The 18,434-nt window shown below is 36.4% G+C and overlaps 1 protein-coding gene across 1 annotated transcript in view; it reads left to right on the top strand.

The window, feature by feature from the left end:
- Nucleotides 1–18,434, top strand: part of Adgrb3 (adhesion G protein-coupled receptor B3) — a 656,439-nt gene that overhangs the window by 517,577 nt on the left and 120,428 nt on the right. Inside the window, exon 19 of the mRNA XM_051204331.1 lies at nt 2,188–2,290. Coding sequence (XP_051060288.1) covers nt 2,188–2,290 — 103 coding nt within the window. The remainder of the gene's footprint in view (nt 1–2,187; nt 2,291–18,434) is intronic.

The raw sequence follows: 18,434 nt of genomic DNA, 5'->3' as shown, positions 1-18,434 counted from the left end.
AGAGTTACAGAAAAGAGTACCAAGAAACAGCAAAAATCTGGATTCCTGAGAATGAAGTGGTCAGCACCTCATCATCTACCCATTGGAGAACTGAAATAATGAATACAACTTGTAAAAAGAGTCAAGACTCATGGATTTCTAAATGGATCTTGCGCTGTGATTCATTCAGAGTCCTTCATGAACACCAAGTACATAGACCCTAAAACATTTTGATTCAGCTGTAGGGGTGTTAGGAATCTTCTTGCCTTTTTCTCTAGTAAAAATATGTAGGGTTGAAATTCTTCTAGGGATTTCTCAAAAGTAAAGGAATTACTTTATAGACAATATGCTGTTCTAAATTTTGTAGCTGCTCCATGTAGTTCATTACAGATGTTTCTTAAAAATTGACAAGTCTGGAAGTGTGGCTCAATGACCATGCCTGCCTTGCATTTGTGAAACTCTTATTAGTTTCCGTCCTCAGACATGTCACTTTCTTGGCTATCAACACTATTGGCAATTATGATAATGTTGTTGTTGATGATGATGATGATAATAATGCATTAAGCTATTTTCTTTCCATCTAGTCATACAACTAACTTAAATACACTGTTACACCCAAAAGCAATCCAGCATGTCCCCTCAGTCAACTTATCGACATAAAGAGTTCACAAATTTTCTTTAAAATATAAAATGTCATATGACAGTGTTGAAAATAGTGACATTTCTTAGCAGAATTTAAGGCAACAATGTGACTCAGTATTGTTGAGAAAAGTAAACATCTCAGTAGTGTTCTGGGAAGCCAGTTGGTCTTTTATTACCCTGTCTGGGTTTTTTTTTTTTTTCCTTTCTATTTATAAGCAGAAAAATGTCACTGAAATCCTTTTGATAGTGTCAAGATGTATGTTATCATGGAAATCATTAATATCAGAGAAGATTTATTGCCTCCATCATCAAAAAAGAACAGCATAATATTTGTTGCTACCTTGAGCACCACAGTCTGTCTGTGTTTTATCATATGTTTAGATACTCAGAATGCAGGAGTAATGTCCAACAAGTCTTGAAGCCTGTTTTGTGCTAAGTGTCAACCTAGATTAATTCAATATGGGTTTATTTTGTGAAGAAAAAAATCTCTTTTATTACGAAACCTAATTTTTGTGTTTTGTGTTTTTAATTTACTTTAATTTCCAGAATATGTGGCTCTTGCCTACATATTCTTTAAGATAAGGTGGGGGGAAGACAAAGAACTTTGTGAGACTATCTCTTTCAAAAAGTACCTCTAGATCTTTGATTCCTCCATCTAGCATTGCACAGAAAATCCTAGGCCTGCTAGGCAATGAGACCCCATGCTACAACGAAAATAGGACAGGCTGAGATACACATCATGTACACGGTTTTCTTACAGTATTGTTACTTAGTGAATGCCACAGGGTACAGTTAAACAAAATAGCTGCCACCCTTTCAGAGTAAACAGCTGGTTGAACATTTGATTCTGAACAGTTTTTGTTGTTACTTGCATTCTTAGTGCACTTTAAAATCATATAACAAATTATGTATATACATATTTCATCCTAAGGGTAAATATGACAGTCACAATATTCCATTCTAATGGTAGATGATCTTTTGAGAAGTACATTAATTTTTATATGTAAAGACTTTTGCTACTTATTTTTTCTTGAAAGAGATATTCAAGGACATATGGAAGAGTCTAGCTGTGTTAAAATGCTTGAGTAGCTACTGATGTTCATGGCTTCACAAAATGTAATACATCCTTCTAATATATAGGAGAGTTGTTTCAAAATTTCAGTGGAGTGTTAATGTTGGGCCTCAGTATTTCTATTGGTCGATATAGAGATTATACATAAATATGTACATATTTAGGTATACATAATACATACACAATGCATACATATGTAAGATGGCGATTATAGTGTCTGATGTAATTCAAGAAATTTTATATGTGTAGGACAAAAAAATTCATTGTTCTCACATATGTACAACTTAGGTTCTGTCAATTACTACATATTACAGAAAAAATGTCTAAAAGTTTCTTGTATATACCATGTATTCTAAAATTGGGTACCTAAGAAAATACATATGAAAAATGGTTTTTCATATCTTTATATGAAATTGGGGTCAAACTCCCCCTTTCAGTTAATTCGCCAATGATACAATGTGCCATTTGTCATGTTTCTTTCTTTCTCTGACTAGGTACATCCGCTCTGAGAGGTCCATAATTCTAATTAACTTCTGCCTCTCTATCATCTCATCCAATATTCTCATATTGGTTGGACAGACCCAGACACACAATAAGGTATGACTGCTAATACCTCAGATATTACTTGTGCTTTTGTTTGGGCTTGTAGTTGGTTACTGGTTTGCCTAAGTATTTCTTCTAAATAATGATTGAAAACTATGACTTTAATTATTCCTATTTTTCTGAATAAATATATAGCCCATCATAGTCTACAAACAATGTTCTGTTGGCTTATAATTCTTTAGTGCTATAGACTGTATAATACTCAGAATATGTGGTCAACATTATATCAAAGCCTTGAGACACCAACAACCAATATTTCTTTTATTTATTGTCCCAACTGTGCAGCATTCAAATGGAATTCAGTGTAATGTCTGTGCTTAAGTCTGATTTATTTACATACCAATTACTAAAATGACTGTATCAATGATTTATAATCATAACATCACCGAGAATCTACTACGAAAATGTTGTATACACATTAGTCACAGAATCGTCAATCAGGTTTAGTCCTTTCAGAAATTTTTCTTTACTGGAAGCAGCATTGTAGTTATTTAAGCATAATACATAACCATGTATTATCAGGATATGGAACTATATGTCCCATTTGTAGGAATTGCCCAATACATATTGGTTGAATGTTCTCCCGTAAATGACAGTCTTTATTGAACTAGTCTGCACTATTTCAGGAAACTAAGCCTCAAATTAATTTTCCCAGGCCTCATTGTTTTAGGAGTAATTTTAAAAGGTTCTTATGTCAAACACCAAAAGCAATAGTTTAACTTATAATCTCAATTTTTCTTTTTAGAGGCATTTTCAATAGATACTAATACCATGTGTATAAAGGCTATGGGTAGTTTGATTATTTTGGGAGTTTACTACCCTCAGATTCATAATTCCCATCCAAAGGCTCTGTTCTGGGTCTGGATGGGGCCTTGGAGTTACATCTTTCTCTTTGAACACCTTTGATCTAGGCTAGGAAGACCCAAGAGTAAAGCCACTAACCCTTAAGACAAACTAATACAACAATCTAGTAGCCTATAAAAGTAAAAACTCATTTCTTGTTCTTGAATATTTTTAATATGTTATTTGTTGTTTCTCTTTCTTCATGAAGAGACAAAAGGATGGTAAATTTATTAAAATCTAGTACATGGTCATGTTAGGAACAAGTAATGTAAAATTTTTAAAGTAGTAGATAGCAGAATGGGAAACAGAGAGACAGGAAAAAAAAGGGCCAGAGGTGAGCAAGAGACCGGTTATCACTGGGAGGAGAAAAGAAAGCAAAGTATCGGAGTTGAAAAGATGAAGGCGAACGTGAGTCTCGGATGAGAAGGAAAGGATAGTTGGCAGATGTGAAGGGGAAGGAAGAAGGAAAGAGGGGGGATGTGAACTCTCGGTTACCATGCTGTCCCCTGCATCCTTCCTGTGTGCTGGCCTTGGGTCCCTAGTCTCAGTACCTCAGCTGACTATTTTGAACTTCCCCATCCAAAAGAAGTACTTCCTTCTACATCAGGCATTGTACACTGAGTCCAGGAACCTGGAGAAACAAACAAAACTGGAATCTGTTTGAGCCCACTTTGAAGATTTCCATATAAAATTCTAATTCCCATCACTGTTTATACCCTAAATTCTTGGGTTTTGCCTCTCATTGGACTATGGTGAACAGTGATTTTCAGTAGGGAACATGCTTTTACAGCTGTTTCATGTGATACAGCATGAAACTAGTAGTACAACTACTAGAACAAAACCATACATAATGTTCATTGCTCTATCAAGCTTGTGGCCTACATCATGCCTCACCTATAGAAAGACGATGCAAAGCACATGTATAACTTACATTTTTACTGACTACATTTAAACAAACTGAAAATGAATAATTGAAATCATTTAAATATATTTAACTCAATGTATCAGTAACATGTAGTTAATATAAAATTTATTAATGTAATATTTTATCACCTCAAGTCTTCATAATCTGTGTATATTTTATACTTAAATTGCCTCTCATTTGAACTAGATGTATTTCAGTTGTTCAGTGATGACACATAGCTAATAACAACCATAATATATCTAAATGTTAGCAATATCCAGAAACTAGAACGTTCAAAAACAAACAAATAAAAATCTCCTTACATGTCCATTTTGGCCTTTGCAAGGTTTTGGTGATCTCTTTTTTAAAAATAGTTTCTTTTTTATGTTTTCAAGTATTTTGAGTGTCAGAGGCAAGATAAGACAAGCCTTGTTTTCTGTTTCATTTCTGATTGTGAGAAATGGCTGGTGTGTGCTTATTAAAAACTAAAGCAAAGTTATATATGGTATAGTTTCTCCCCAGGAAACTAACTACAGAATAGATTTCATGTGGTGTTGGAACCATAGTGGGCTTGCTCCAGATTGACTATGCTAATTGTTGCTGATACTTACTGATGCTTGTGGGGAGGAGTGGATAATAGGTGGTGATGATTATGCGGGTTTCTCTTATTCTACATTAATTTTGTGTTATTGGTTCTGCTTTGATGCTCTTACAGGCTTCAGACTATTAATATTAAAATTAAAAGGAGATAATAATGGAAAAATGAAATTTTATTGTGTCATTCTCAACAATATCAGATTTCCTAGGGGAACAATTATATATCTGACACATGTTTCGGGACTAGTTAAATTGGACATATATATATATATATATATATATATATTATTCATAAAAATATAATCTATATAAACTTTAAGTAAAATTTAAAGGTTAAAAATATTGGTTAGTGGCCAGCTGTGCTTTATTTGGGTGTTGGATTATATGAAGGACTTCTAACTACTATGTACAGTTTATAATTAGTCTGATTCCTACATTTGACTTTTCTGATAAGTTTTGACTACTGCTTTAATATTCCCTACTTGAAAATTGGAAACATGTGAGAAAGATTCTTGATGAGCAAATTATTTGGTACTGCTGTCTTGTCTGCTTTGTGTGAGAACTGGCATTTGCTGCTGCTGTCCAGAATCATGCTGAAGTGTTGAAGTGTAGTCTTTCCCGACTCTCTGCTGAAATATAATTGACCTGATTATCATGCTGGGCTCTCTGCTTGCTTTTGAAATGGGGTAGAAACAAGCCAAAATAATCCACGGTTTAAAAGATGAGCATACTCAATATTTAAACTATAGAGTCAACGACTGGCAGTAAAATAAGGAAACAAATGCAGTATCTTATCTCTCCTCTTAAAATGCTGCTGTAAAATTTAATCATAACTTGCTTCATTGTATTTTGAGCTTTTCTCAAGAAGCAGCTTTGCCCTCTGATCTCTTTATGCCTTTGAAAAACCTCAACCAGGGTATTCAAGTTTCACTCAAATTGATTGGCCACAGGTTTTGTAGATTATTTTTGATTCTTTCTGTTACTTTTCAACAAGCAAGGGATATTTCAGAATCAGATACATTCAGAAAATAATTTATTTAGTCACCAAAATTTCCCCAAATATATTTTTGTGTTATTCCAAAAGACTGTGGTAGACTTTATCTTTCTAGAAATTCTGTAGAACTCAACAGAAGGAAGCAAATTTGGACAAAATTATTTCTGTTGGTCGTGGTGGTGGTTACGTAATGACAAGCAAGCTTGTATTTGTAATTAGCTTAGAAATAGTATCTCAACCTATCTATTCAGTTATAATGAAATATCACACACCCAGAGAGTTATTAGATAAATCCTTATTAACAAATCAGGAACAAAACCTGTTCTGGAGACTCAGGCAGAGCCCAGGTCTTTTACATTTTGATACTAGGACAATAACTTGTATCCTCGAAAAGTGAACATAACACACTTATAAAACAGAAAACTGTGGCCTTAGTCACTAAGACTCAATCAGAAATATACCTGATCCTATGTCCATTAGAGAATGATTGGGCATGTCACTAAGACTCAATCAGAAATATACCTGATCCTATGTCCATTAGAGAATGATAGGGCATAAACTCGTAGCCCTTTCTCTAAGAGGTCGAAGATGTATGTCTCAGTGGAAAATAAATATACTTTATTTAAATGATAGAAAAAAAAAAGAAGAACATGGTGGCTCCAACCTTTAATTCCAGTACTCAGAAGGAAAAAGAAAGGGAGATTTCTGTGAATTAGAGGCCATCCTAGTGTATTTAGTGAGTTCCAGGACAGTCATGAGTTCTTAGCTCTTGTCTCAAACAAACAAACACTCAAAAGGAAGGAATAATTAATGGTATTAGTCAATCCATATATAATGAATACCTGTATTTCACCAAAAGGAATCCACTAATGTGCAACAGTTAACCAAATGGTAGTCTCTCAGTTGAGGCCAATCTTTTGTATTGAGTTTGGTAGTGAGTTATATGTTAATAAACTACATCAGAAAGGCATGTGGTTGCCTCCTTTGAAGTGTAGACCACCTGAAAACAAAGCCAGTTGATCCTTGTGGCTTGTACATTATTGGACCCATACTTGACTAAAGATTAAACTAACTAGTATTATATAGTTTGGAAAAATATCAAAGTATAATAAAATAAACATATCATTCTCTCCAGCACAAAAGATTAAAGTTTTGAAAAATACTCAAATACATGAGGGGAAAAATTAACTAGCTTTAGCCTTCGTTTTGTTTGTTTGTTTTTGTTTTTGTATCCTTTTTTATTTAATTTTTAATTTAATTTATTATTTTACATGTCAATCCCAGTTCCCTTTCCCTCCCTTTTACCCTCTTTATCCCCTCACATGCATCCTGACCACCCTCCCATCCCCCCACCCCAATTCCACATGTAGGGCAATGTCATCAAGGTGGGGTCATGTAGGTCTGTCAGGTCATTTGAAGTAGGGACTAGGACTTCTCTCCTGTCTCTAGGTTAAGGCAGTATCCCTCCATAGGGGATGTGTTCACAAGGTCCTTTTGTGCACCAGGGATACATCCTGGTTCCACTGTCTGAGGTCCCTTAGCCTGCTTAGTCCTTCTGGCTGAGACCCATATTCAGGGAGGCCTGAGTCAGTCCCATGCTGGATTCCCAGCTATCAGTCTGGGGGCCCGTTAGCTCCTCCTGGTTCAGGTCTGTAATGAGTATGGTTTTTCCACCTGCTGCCGCCCGGTCTTGTCCTGCCGCCGCGCCAGCCCCAATCAACACACAAAGACTCTGTATTTGATATAATTCTGTTGGCCCATTATTTGTTTCTTATCAGCTAGCTCTGTGTTAATTATTAACCCATTTCTATGTATTTCCACGTAGTCTTACCAAGAGCGGAGGAATGGCAGTTCTGTTCCCTCCAGATTCTCCATCTTGATCCCTTCCTACTTCCTCTTTTCTCCTCATCTCCTAGTCCCTCCTATCTCCTTTCCTATTGGCCAAAAGTGCTTTATTCATTTACCAGTATGAGAACATATACAGAATGACATCTCCCATCACAGGTCAGCTGTCTCTATGTGTTTCTGCAACCTGGTCTTGTCCTCTCCGTCTGCAACTGGATTCTAGTTTGACTCACTGTTTAGGTATGGGTGTTTGCTTCTGTTTCCAACAGGTATTAGATGAGGGCTCCATGGATAAGTTAGTTGTTGATCTCACTATTTTGAACTAGCTTTAGTCTTAGCAGACTAGAACTCAATCAAAAGTCATCATTAGCTGGAAGATTCAAACTTCTAAACTACTTGGTATGCATGCTATTTTCTCAATAATATTTAGACAGCTTGATCTCATGAGTTTTTAATAATGTATATAGTAATGTATTGGATAATTAGCTATGTATTTTAAGTAAAAATGTAAAAGACACAGAAGATGTTTGTCTTAGAGCACTTCTTAAAAAAATCACATACTCTACAAAGTTGCCTCTCTTTGTCCTGTGTTCATTTTAGTTTCCTAAACACATCTCTCCACTCTACTTGACAGGTTTGAATTCTGTAGTTTTTAATGGGATATTTAATAAAGATGGACCTAATTAGAAAATTTAGGCAATGGAAGATGATTTCCTTTGATCAGACTTAAACCTTTTAAGAATGAAGTTCTTCATTTGGATATCGTAAATTGTGTCAACCCCTCTTTGTTTCTCCTAATTCGCCTAAGACATTCTTTGACCATAGACAGCTTCTTGACATATTCACTTAGATGTCAGGCCTGTGACTCCCTAGGATTTTTCAGCTTCACAGAAGGAACACTGAATATGTAGCTCACAGTTTCCATTCTGAACTCTGACCTACTCCCCCCCCCCCCACACACACACACGCCCAGAGGGCCACAAACCAGAATTCAGAATTCCAGCCCTTGAGTTTCATTTTTTCATTCTTAGGCATCCTGAGCTGGGAGAGATCAGAGTCTCCCTCTCCCTCTCCCCCCTCCCCCTCCTCCTCCCCCCCCTCTCTCTCAGAGGCTCCTTGTCAAGCCTATGTGTTAAAGCACCTGTCACTTTTTGAACCCAGAGCCCAGGGAAACATTCCTGGAATGTCTGCTGTGATTGTAGTGGTGATAATGATGGGCTCTGACAATGATATTCACCTGATTCTGTTTTCTTTTGAGCTTCAGATTTTCTCTTATCCAATTCCTCCTCTCTGCTGGATTCACTGTTTTTGTCTATATTCCACACTGACACACTTTTTAAATATAGAGTGCCTTTTTTTAATCCCTAACTAAATATATATGCTGGAACTTTGGAAATAATCTTTAATATATCTTTCAGCTCCCCCCCACCAATCAATATGTGATCTAACTGTGCCACTAGAACCCTCAGTTCTCAAGCTCAGTACTGTCTCTATGAATTACAATTATTGAATCTAACATCATAAAACTCAATCTGCTGTGTAGCTAAACTACAGAACTAGAATTCAAATCTGATCAGTGCCAGCATGTATCATATACAGAGGTAATTTTTCGAATTATGACCATATGAAAGGAATGTAACATATTTTAATCATGGTTTGTATTCACTACCTTTTCTTCATTGATGTATTACATCCCAGAAATAAGTTTTACTTAAGAGTTCTACAACTTACAAAACTGAAGAAAGCATTGATCTTAAACAGTCTACTGACAATCCATCCTCATTCTATTTTATTGGGTTTTATTTCATCACACCTGCAACACCACACTGCGTGTGGCTCATCCAAGTCAATTGATGGCTTCTTCCTCCATGCAATACTTCATCCCAAAGCATTGTTCTCCCATTGCAAAGCCATATATTGTTCCAAAAGACTTGATCTAGCTTGTGTACAAGTATATTGTGTCTATTCCCTTTGAATCGATGATTATTAGAGCTCACCTACCATCTTGTGCAGCACTACCTGTTTCCAGGCTCACTGTACACTCCTGTGGTTAAGGCTTAGTTATACTCATCCTGAAATCCATTGCTAGTATGTAGTCCAGGTATTGCCAACTTGAATGGATTGAAAATACCTAAAAGAATAGGTTTTAGTAAAGGTGACCTCTGACTATGTCTGTGTGCATCACAGGGATGATTAGATTATAAGGACTATGACTTAATGAGTGTTTTAATCTATTCACTGGTTTGAAATTTGAATAGACATTTGGAAAGTAATGAAATTGTAGAAGGTGGGCGTGAAATGAAGGAAATGGGTCACTGGGTTTTCATGTTAGGGGCTGTAACCACTGTTCTCCTTCTGGTCTGCCTTAAAGCCAACTGCCTCATTATTCTCATTATTGTACCTGCTACCAGGATATCCTGCATCAGGCCCAGAATCATGAAGCCAAGGATTATGGATTGAAACCTCTAAAGCCAGGAGTTAAAATAAGTCCATTTAACAATGCTATGTTGGATATATTGTCCTATGGCATTAAGAAAGCAAGGACATAAATGAATTTACATAAACTCACCTCCTGGATCTATGGAGTTACTTGCTACAGTTAGTTTTACAAAGGACTAGCATTTCCAACTCTGGACAGTGTCTCAGACAATTTGACAAAGATGCATTTTCTTAGGGCCTGTTTTCTCTAAGCTTGAAGTGATAGGCAGCATGCCTTGACAGAAAGCTAGTTCCTAGATTTTAGTTGGAGACCCTAGTATATAACAAATATGGAACTTTTCCTTGATAACTCATAAAAGCATGTTTATAACCTTTCAAAGAATAACTTATCAAAATTATTTTCCTGTAAGACAGCTCCAGTAATTTCCCAAATGTGTGTTTATTATCTCTGAGATATATATGAATCTAATAGTTGAAGCAAAGCCTCCTATTTAGATTTATTAAAATCTAATTTGTTGATTGGTTATGGTGTTTGTAAATGGATTTAAATGTAATCCTTTTGTATAATTCATTTGAGTCTATTTTTGAGGCATTCTGCCTTCTCTTCTGGGGTTCTTAAGAATTCCTTGAAACTTTGATCAAACTTCAGAAGTGAATGGCTAGTTCATTTCTGGCATTGAAGGACTGTTTTGTCATTCTGTGGGATTTCTAAAATTGTTTTAATCCTCCGTGACCACATGGAATAAAACAAAAATAAAAGTAAAGGTCCAATTTTCTGCAGAAAAAGCCAGAGACCACGTGAAAACAGGATAGAAGATCAACATGAAGCAAAGATAATGAGAGTAGATTTGTTTGAAAGACAGGAGTTAGTAAAATGGTTCAGATGTCGGGAGTGAACTAATTTTGAAACACAAGAAAGCTAGTTTGGACATTCAGAGAATGTTTCTAATTCCAACATCATAACTGAGAAAAAATTGCATGAGAGGGAACACTCATCCAGCAGATGTCAGGGCAGTGAGCGGACAGTGGCTGAGAATGTCTTGTGTACTTGATTACCAACTGGTCCTCAGGGGTGTGCAGTGCAAAAGTCCTTGTCATAAACAATCACTGCTCTCTCTCCTCTAACCCCCACTTTAGATCCTGTCCTCCAAACCTCTCATTCAGATGACCACAGCCAATCTGTGGTCTGCTCCTTTACCTCTTATTTGGAGCAGTCATCTTCCATTTTGCTAGGAGAATGCCCTTACATTTATTGAAAACCAAGCACTTGATTTGCTCATCCCATGCTTAAGGTCTTCCTTGGTGGTCTAAAGGGGTCATGGGGTGGCCTTTGCATTCTGAACACCACCACACTCAGAGCTCCTTCTGGGATGTCAGTAGGCTCTGTGGAAAATGAAAAAGGTAGTCCTTTTGAGATGAATTACAATAGTAACCATCTCCCTCATAGCTGCGAAGGCCTCCTGCAGGACCTACGGCAAGATAACAAGAGCTGACCCATGGGTCTAAGAAGACCCATGTCACAAGAACTGCCATTGCTCTGGCATAATTTCCCTTTGCTTGACACACTTCTGTCACACCTTAGGAAATGTCACCGCCAAACTGTCTTACTAATGCTCTCTCAACACACCACGCAATCTTTACCATCGCTTTACTTTTAGAGTCATCACTTTCCTGATAAACACTGGCCAATCGGATTCTCAGCCTTGTGCTTTTCTATATCTACACTTTAAAATTCCCAAGAACAGTATTGTTTTACACATGCCATCAAATGAATAACGTCACATGAATGAATGAAGTTATGGCTCTACTAATGAGCCAGAAAATAACAAAATGGAAGCCACTTCTGCATTGGGGGCCTATTTGGAATGACTGCAGCCCAGTTACGTTTTGATGATATTGTTATTATCCTGTGATGAGATAAAGGAGTTGAGGAAACCCTGAAGACTTGGCGGATCCTTTTAAGAACATGCGCTGATGGTAGATGTTTGCGTTAAATCAGATTTTTAACTGAAATATGATTGAGAACTTCAGTGGCTCTCTGAGAATCTTCCAAAGAGGTTGAAAACTATGTTTTCCACCCATACATTGAACAAAAGCAGTAAAGAAATAATAAGCTTCTATGTGATATTTTAAAACCTTATTCTATGTTCATGATATGAACTGGTCAAAAGTTTAGCTATTGCTGATAAAGATATGCTTAGGTACAACTGCCTATTAGAACCTTTACTGTCATGAAAAATATTGATGTGTTAACCAAAACCACAGAAAGCAGATATGAGTACAAAGAAACTGAGAGGCCCCTGAGGTATCACCTTGTAGTGCTGGAGACTAAAGCCAGGCTAGAGAAGCACTCTCCCGCTGACCCAAGCCCTTATAATTGAGTTGTCAGTGATCCAATATACTGTTGAAGTTTTGTCTAAATATCTCTTAGAGTTTGAAATGATTTGAAGAGTAAGACAGCAAGCACCCCACCCTTTTCATGCACAGTCCAAAACCTACATGGGAGATTGGCAAGCTTTTGGGTAACAGGACACCTGGCGATTTCCTAGGTTTTGTTGGCTTTTGCAGTCTCTCCTGAATCCACTGAACTCTGCGGAAGCAGCTCGCATCAGATCACTTTGCAAAGGAAAGAGTGTGGATAGATTGGATATGAAGTCACTGTCTGATAACCTTAGGCAACTTGAATTTTCAAACAGTGTACATACAAACAGAAGAACTTAGGTGTAAGTTAAGGCCAGCCTATATTTAGGCTGATCCTTTTATGTAAAAATGACCTCAAGTTCTGAAATATCTCCTTAAGAGCCTGCATAGCCTGCAGAACTAGAACAGGGAACCAGTGACAATGTAAGAAAAGGCTTCTGCAGAGATGGAAAGAGTGCAAACCACTTTGAATTCCCCCCCCCCCCGCCCTTTTACAGCAATACCTGAACACAGAATTCCTTCACTTGTACTGACTACTGGCTTCCAGTATATAAAATACAACAGCTTGAATCGAATCACTCAGACCCAAGTAGGGCATTTTATAAGTTGAAGAAGCTAAAAGTACCTAACGAATGCCCAATACGTCAAACAACAAAGATTGCTTTCTTTGGAGAAGAAAACTTCCTAAAGTAGAGCAGGAAACATTAAGTCCTTTATTAGAGAAAGGCTCTCATCTGACAATTTTGGCAGAATAGTAATTTCAGAAACAAAAAGGAGATTTCTGCTGAGTACTACTAATCTGCACTTTGTTTCCCCCACAGAGTTCCCATCTACCTCTCTAGCCCTTCTTATTGGATATTATTGTGTATATTAGACCCCAAACATTGCTATAGCAAGCCTAAGGACTAAAGAGCAATTAACAGGAATAAAACTAAGTACATTTGAATGGGAAGCTTAAAGTGTGGCTTTGAACTTTTGTGATGGGGAGTCAGTTCATTTTTGAATATCATTCCTTAAAGGAGTGCCATGGGCTTGAGCTAAAGCCAGTTCTTAACCAGGAAATTGAATATGTATGAAGTTCAAAAAATGAGTAAATCGCAATGTGTTCTTATTCTAGGCTGCTAGGTTAAGTCAAAAGTTAAGGATTTGGCTGTTATGTAAAGAGGATATAATTAGTGTTGATGTTAGAAATGTAAACAGAAATATAACTTGTTAGTGCTCAAGATGCCCTCTGTGCTATATAAGATTAAAATAGACGTTTATGTTTAGTCTATGTCTCCATAGAGTGTCCTTAGTAAATGGTACATCTGTATATGTGCATAGAGTCACAGAAGTTTCAGATGAATATGATTTGTATTTCTTTAAAATTCCCACCAGTAATTAAATTCTACTTGCATGTTAAAGGGATCTTTCCTAATGGGTACGAATGATGTTTATTGCTTTTGCTACATACAAATTGCTTCTTGTTCTCTTTATCATATAGATTTTTATTTGTGTTTGATTTTTTGTTGTAGTGATTGGGAATAATAATGAATGCATCACTGTTTAGACTCCTATAGGACATATTTCCCAACCTATGAAAGAAATCTACAAAATGAAACCCTTAATCCTAAGAAATCCTTTATTTCAATGAAAGGTATATTTATACTAGTTAATGATTGCTACCAAACAAATTCCATGAAACTTAGTGGCTTTCAAAAGTATAAATATTCTCTAACCTGTTTCCAGGAGTCAGGGACATGGGACTGATGTAGCTGGACAGTCCTGGAGCAGGATATCTGGCAACACTGAAATGCTAGGCCAGAGCTGTAGTGATCTGAAGGGTTGGTTGGGAATGCAAGGTTGACAGGACTTGTGGTTCCAGGTGAAAGGGGACCTTTGCTGAGAAGCAATAAGCTCTTCCACTTATCTGCTGTACAATTTGTCCAGTTACTTAACTGTTCACCACAACCAGCCTTGGCAGACTTTTAGCATTGTAAATCAGATCGTGATGTGCGTCTGTTTAAAATCTCAGAAGAAAGGAAGCTACATTCCACTCAGAATGAAATTCAAAACCTGTAACACTACCCTCAGGCTCCCACATGCCTTGGCTTCCACATCCTCCCACCTTGTTACCTCAGATGCCCTCCTTTTCCCTTCTTTCACGCCATTCCTGCCGTCTGACTGTCTAACGGAGCGGTGGCCATCAAATCACCAGCGTGGTGCCCATACTCCTGATCCGGACTTACTAAGTGCAATCACAAAAAGTCTCTTTCAAAACTTGCCCATCTGTTAGCGCTCTGCCTGGCATGCATCTCTTTTTTTCCACTCGCTGACTTTCACAGACACACTTCCTCTGCCATGAGCCATCTTGGGCTAGCCTGTTTAACTTACCAGTATTCTACAGATGAAATGCAGTATTCTCAGAAAAGCTATTCTTGAAAGCTCATTTCATCCTTACAAGAACACGATAATGGTTTTTCTATTACCCTAAGAATCAGACATACTTTTTCCATCTTCGTGGTTACTTAATTGATATTAGCATTCTTAATTTAATTTTTTCAAAAAATAAATACATACCCCCTGTGTGGTGAGTTCTATACTTATTAATACATCTGTCATATAACAGTTATTATTTTAAACTTAGAACAAGTGCAGTTCACTTGTTCTAAGTAAGTGAATTTCAAGTATACAATGTTTTTATCAGCTAAGCTTCTGTGTTGCACATTAGCTCTCTGAACCTATTCAACTTGTAACTGAAAGTTTATGCCATTTTAATGGAGGTAAGATTTACAAGCAATGAAATGCCAGTGAGTAATATCATGGGTTTTGACCAACATCTCCTTTAGAACCAAGACCGCAATCAATGTGTGGAACGTTCCCACACCCTAGAAAGTTCATTTGTCTTGATGTGTCTCCTTCCAGTCAGCCCCCACCAGTGCTGATTTTTATCCTCATATGTTAGTTTTGTCCATTTCATCATTTCCTATCATTGGAATCCTAAGATGCCTATTGTTTCTGCTCTGTCTCTTTTTACTAATGTTCCTTCAGAGATGTAATTGTGTTACTGTTATCAGTAGTCAATTCTTTTATATTCACACGAGTTATTCTATTGGGCTACAGCAGCAGGTTGTGTATACACATGCAGTTGATAGGCATTTAGAATTGTTATCCTTTCAATTTTTTATTCAAAATTTCATACATGTGTTTTGTGTTTTGAACAAGCAATCTCCCATTCCCTTCTTCCCAGTTTCTCTACCACCCCTTTCCCTCAATAGTTCATGTTTTGTTAAGCCACGGTATCTTTTGGTGTTATTAATAAAGCCATTTAAATTATTATAAAAGCCTAAATATGGATATACGCTTTCATATTTTCCTTGGGCTCAGTACTTAGAAGTGCTGATTTGAATAAAGACTGAGTAAGTGTGAAAAAGAGAGGGCTGGGGAAGAGAGGGCGAGATACCTTGAGAGAAAGAGAGAGGGATAGGGAGGGGAGGGCAGGCCAAAGGACAGAAAAGCTTGATAAGAATTTGTAAGTCGTATAACTCCTGTATATTTTCTTTTTGAACTTGTATTTAATGATCTCTCTATAAAAGATTATTTTATTCCTCCATGTCATAAAAATACTCATCAGTATTATTTTCAAAAATATTTATCAATAATTATAAACCTTCCTTTGAGTCTTGGCCTTTATATAGATTGAGGATTCAATATAAGAGCAGTTTGTGGATTTTGAATATGGCAGAAAGTAGGGTTTGGGTTCATTCTATTTCATGGGCTTCCAATTTTACTGATATAACGGTGGGAAGATTTTCCTTTTCCATTTAATTGTTTGGTCCCTTTGTGAAAAAAAAAATGCCCATGTGTGTGAGTCTTTTTCTGAAACATTTATTTCGTTGTCCTATATACATTTCATCCCTATGCCAATAGTAAGGTTTCTATTACTATGGATTTATTTTTTCTATGAATCTGGGTTTTAGTCTACCAACTTCATTCGTCTTTTCCAAAGTCATTTTGATCTTTTTGTCTAGATATGTCTGATCTATGGTCTTTGTGTATTCGAATAAAACTTAAAATACACTTGCCATTTTCCAAAAACAAAAATCTTGCTTGATTTTGTTGGCATTGTATTCGATCTTAAAGCAATATTAGATAGTTGATATTTGTTTTCAGAACCTGCTATTATTCATCTATAGAGAGTATATAGAGACTACAGGAAAGAGTCACTAAATGATTATGATCAGTTAGAAAAACACTCTAGAATAAGACGCACTATGAATAAACATTTGGAGTATCTGATAGTGTGTTCTATAAAGCTGATGAATAGTTGAGGGGGAATCAGGAATCCCTAGAGGGACTATTTGCTGCTCTGGGAAAAATACCCTGATAAAAATAAAGATTTCCTTTTTCTAGTGCTTTAATGCTTTGATCTTTTTTGATGTTGTACATGATTACTTCTTAAGCATATTTTTTTTTCCAAGTAGAACATTTGCCTTCCAGAATATGATACAATTCCATTGCATCAAAACACCCAATGCAATTACAGATTGGCTTCATTTTCTTCAAGTGTCTTGTGCTTGTTCATTACTAGCTAAGGGACATCCTATCTCTCAGATCAAATGATCATAAGTATCTTTTCTCATTAGCATATGAGAGGCCTATCCTTTACCTCTAGACAGAGAAAGAATGTGTGTACAGAGCTGAGAATAAGCTTTCAGGCCATCAGAGTTTGGTGATGCATATCCTCTGTGAAATTAAAATAGTTCTCAAATTAAGAAAAATGTCTAAAAAGCTGAAGGACTAGAACTTTGGCTGAGCAAGCACTCTTCCACTTTTCCCAGTAACTGATAAGTTTTAAAGCCCATTCGTCTCGAAACCATTGATGTTTAAGGCTTAATTTTAAAAAATAGTAAGTATAGGAGATAGTCAGTGTCTTGCCACTTCTAAGCGGCTCAGAAACCAAATGTCTGAAAACAGATGCTCACTTGCTTGTTAATACAAAGATAATGATGTTAAAGTAAGACGTTTATCTATCATTATTAATAGAACCCCAGTTCTTTCTACTAATGAAATAATAGCATGTGTTCCTTGTTTTCCTTTTCAAACAGTGGAGATACCAGTGGATTGTGTTTTAACCTTAAGTAGCATTTCTGTTTGCCTATTAAGTTGTTTTGGTGACATGGAAAAATGAGTATATAGATAATTGTATTAGTATTATCTTTCTTAACTTTATATACTGTCAAGAAAAATGATACATTTTCTTTGAACATTAACTTCTGATGGCATAAATCATATACTCATATCACAGATAAACCTTACTCAATGCCTTTCCTTATTCAATTAAAAATGACTTATATCTACATTTCATCCTGCGCATGCTGTAACTTTCTCATTTGGCCTCATTAGCTATTTATTGTTTAAAGAAAAACCTTTTTATATTTATTTATTCCAAGCACCCATGTTAAAAAAAATAATGCCATTTGAAGTAAACAGAATACTGCATACCTACTTCCACAGCTAGAAAGTGGTGATGAACCCAATTGGAAAAAAAAATGTATTACACAGATGAAGAAAAAGTTCATTATTTTCCATCTTGTCTGCCTATTATATTCAGGATTCACATGAATGGTTTGCATCAGTGTCTCAAAGGGAGATAGTCTGGATTTTGTGAGAGAAGTAGATTTTCTAGGCACATTCTCTAGTGGACATTTGCTTGTAGTTTCTTTTGATGATAATAGAGTTAGGCTATGCACATAGAGGGAAAACTAGATTTTTCAGAATGCACCCTGCAGGGAGCTCATGACAGTGTCCTTAATGCTTGTTGGCAGACCTACCTATTTGTAGAGACATGGTTGCTGTTGTCCACTGGGGATGGCTAGAATGTGCTTGTGCACCTCCCCCACTCCTTTTGAAAAGGATATCTGCCAAGCTTCTGAAGTTCATTTCTGAGAGAAGAGGGGAGTTTGAAGGAAATCTCTATAGCAGACAACACAAAGGAGAAAATACTTAAGCTCCATTTTCAAAAGAAACTAAATTGTATTCACAGAAAAGGATTTAAGGAGTACAACTCTTTTGCCAGTAAATGGGAGTTCTAAGAACAGTAAAGAAATTTCTGC

This window comes from Phodopus roborovskii, unplaced genomic scaffold (genome assembly GCF_943737965.1).
Source record: "Phodopus roborovskii unplaced genomic scaffold, PHOROB, whole genome shotgun sequence".
Lineage (NCBI taxonomy): Eukaryota > Metazoa > Chordata > Mammalia > Rodentia > Cricetidae > Phodopus > Phodopus roborovskii.
This window is presented reverse-complemented; position numbering and strand designations above follow the sequence as displayed.